Genomic DNA, 1,974 nt, shown 5'->3' with positions numbered 1-1,974 from the left:
AGAAACAGGAGTTATTCACTCTTTTAACATGGTGGGATTTCCACATTGTTACGGCATTACTGTAATCTGGAGTATTGCTTTTGTTGTGTTTGCGAATTTATGTGTTTTCTGATGTCTTGTACTACATTTTGATTGCATTCCTACATTTTCCATATGAACAATATCAAAGTAAAATATGTGTTACATAAAATCACAATGTTTTAATCCATCTTCTGCTGGTCTTTGTAGCTAAAACACACAAACGGCGCTGAAAGCTTGAGTTTGAGCGGTCGGAGGGTTTGTGTTGTGCTGTTTCAGTAACTCCTGACCTTCTCCTCAGGGTTTGATGTGCTTTGAGTTGCTGGGTCATAATGCTGCTACACCTGTGTAGTGTGAAGGTCAGTGTCTCCTCCTCTTCATCACCATCATCATCCTCACCAGTGTGACTCTGTGGACGGTTACGGCATGATCTTGTTCATTTCACAGCCTGTTAACTGTCAGTGTCCCAGTTCTGCTTTCCATTGCCTTTTCCTCTGTGACATATATTAGTAATCATCATAAAATTGGTATAATTCGAAAGCTTAAACACCCAAAATGCATTCTGTTATGACCATTTTGAAACTGGACATTACTTTACAATGGAAACGTTGCATTAAATCCTTGTATTTTGTAATATCAACTTCAAAACTTGGTTACAGCAATGGCTTTGTTAATAGCAATTATTTTGTCTTTTTTTATGGAAAAAAAAAGGATAGGTCAATTTGCTTTACTGTAAAACCTAAACTTTTTTACTTTCACTTCTGCGATAATCTGTTTAGTGTCTTTTTTTAAAAAAGGTCTATATAGAGTGCAACAGTCGGGTTTGAGAAGCAAAAACTTCCCCCAATCATGTCAAGCAAGATGCAAAAATAGCTATTTAGCTCCGCCCACTCCCATGAAGCACTGCGAATGACGGAATCAATCTCTCTACGCTTTTAAAATACTGAAATGTTTGAATGCATATTCATATTTTGCAATGAACATAAAATGTTTTGTATTTTATATATATAATCAACATTTTTAAATGAGTAGTTTTAGATTTATCCATTGTTTTTAATTCGATTTTGCAATGCTTCATGGGATTGTAGTTTCTTCCCTCACTAAAACCGTTAAGTTCACAGTCTCGTACCTTTGCATTTTTGTCTGATTCCCTATGGAAGAAATGAATGGAAATTAATGAAAAAATTATGGGGGGGGGGGGGGGACATGGGGGGGGGGGTTTCTACATGGATGAAGGAAATAAAAATGATGTCAATGCTGGTTGAAGCTGGTTTATCCTCACAGAGTCTCAGTAAAGCCGGTTTAATGATTTAAGTTAGTTGAGAAGCTCTGTGAAGATGCTGATCTCTCCAGCAGGAAAAGCTTTGCCAGTCCTGTAGGAAACACTTCCAGAGGAGATTAATGAAAGATTAATGGGAGATTAATGAGAGATATTGTTATTTTGAGCCTGTTTTTGAGTCTTGCTTTCTGTGACACTCCGTTTACTGTGGACAATATCCCAGAGGCATTGCTATTTTAAGGTCTGTGCGCTGTGTGTGTGTGTGTGTGTGTGTGTGTGTGTGTGTGTGTGTGTGTGTGTGTGTGTGTGTGTGTGTGTGTGTGTGTGTGTGTGTGTGTGTGTGAATGAGTGAGTGTGAGTGTGTGAGTGTGAGTGTGAGTGTGAGTGAATGAGTGAGTGTGAGTGTGAGTGTGAGTGAGTGAGTGAGTGTGAGTGTGTGAGTGTGAGTGTGAGTGAGGGAGTGTGAGTGAGTGTGTGAGTGAGTGTGAGTGAGTGAGGGAGTGTGAGTGTGAGTGAGGGAGTGTGAGTGAGTGTGTGAGTGAGTGTGAGTGAGTGAGGGAGTGTGTGAGTGTGAGTGTGAGTGAATGAGTGAGTGTGAGTGTGTGAGTGTGAGTGTGAGTGTGAGTGAATGAGTGAGTGTGAGTGTGAGTGAGTGAGTGAGTGTGAGTGTGTGAGTG

At 40.0% G+C, this 1,974-nt stretch overlaps 1 protein-coding gene across 1 annotated transcript in view; it reads left to right on the top strand.

Moving 5' to 3' along the window:
- The first annotated feature begins 319 nt into the window (after positions 1 to 319).
- Positions 320 to 1,974, top strand: part of hecw1a (HECT, C2 and WW domain containing E3 ubiquitin protein ligase 1a) — a 115,906-nt gene continuing 114,251 nt past the window's right edge. Inside the window, exon 1 of the mRNA XM_077224972.1 lies at positions 320 to 377. Within this exon, the coding sequence (XP_077081087.1) occupies positions 351 to 377 (27 nt within the window). The 5' untranslated portion in view covers positions 320 to 350. The remainder of the gene's footprint in view (positions 378 to 1,974) is intronic.

Source organism: Siphateles boraxobius, unplaced genomic scaffold (genome assembly GCF_051911475.1).
Source record: "Siphateles boraxobius isolate OS27281-9 unplaced genomic scaffold, OSU_SipBor_1 97, whole genome shotgun sequence".
NCBI classification, from domain to species: domain Eukaryota; kingdom Metazoa; phylum Chordata; class Actinopteri; order Cypriniformes; family Leuciscidae; genus Siphateles; species Siphateles boraxobius.
The sequence above is the reverse complement of the archived record's forward strand: the minus strand, read 5'-3'. Positions and strand labels throughout refer to the sequence as shown.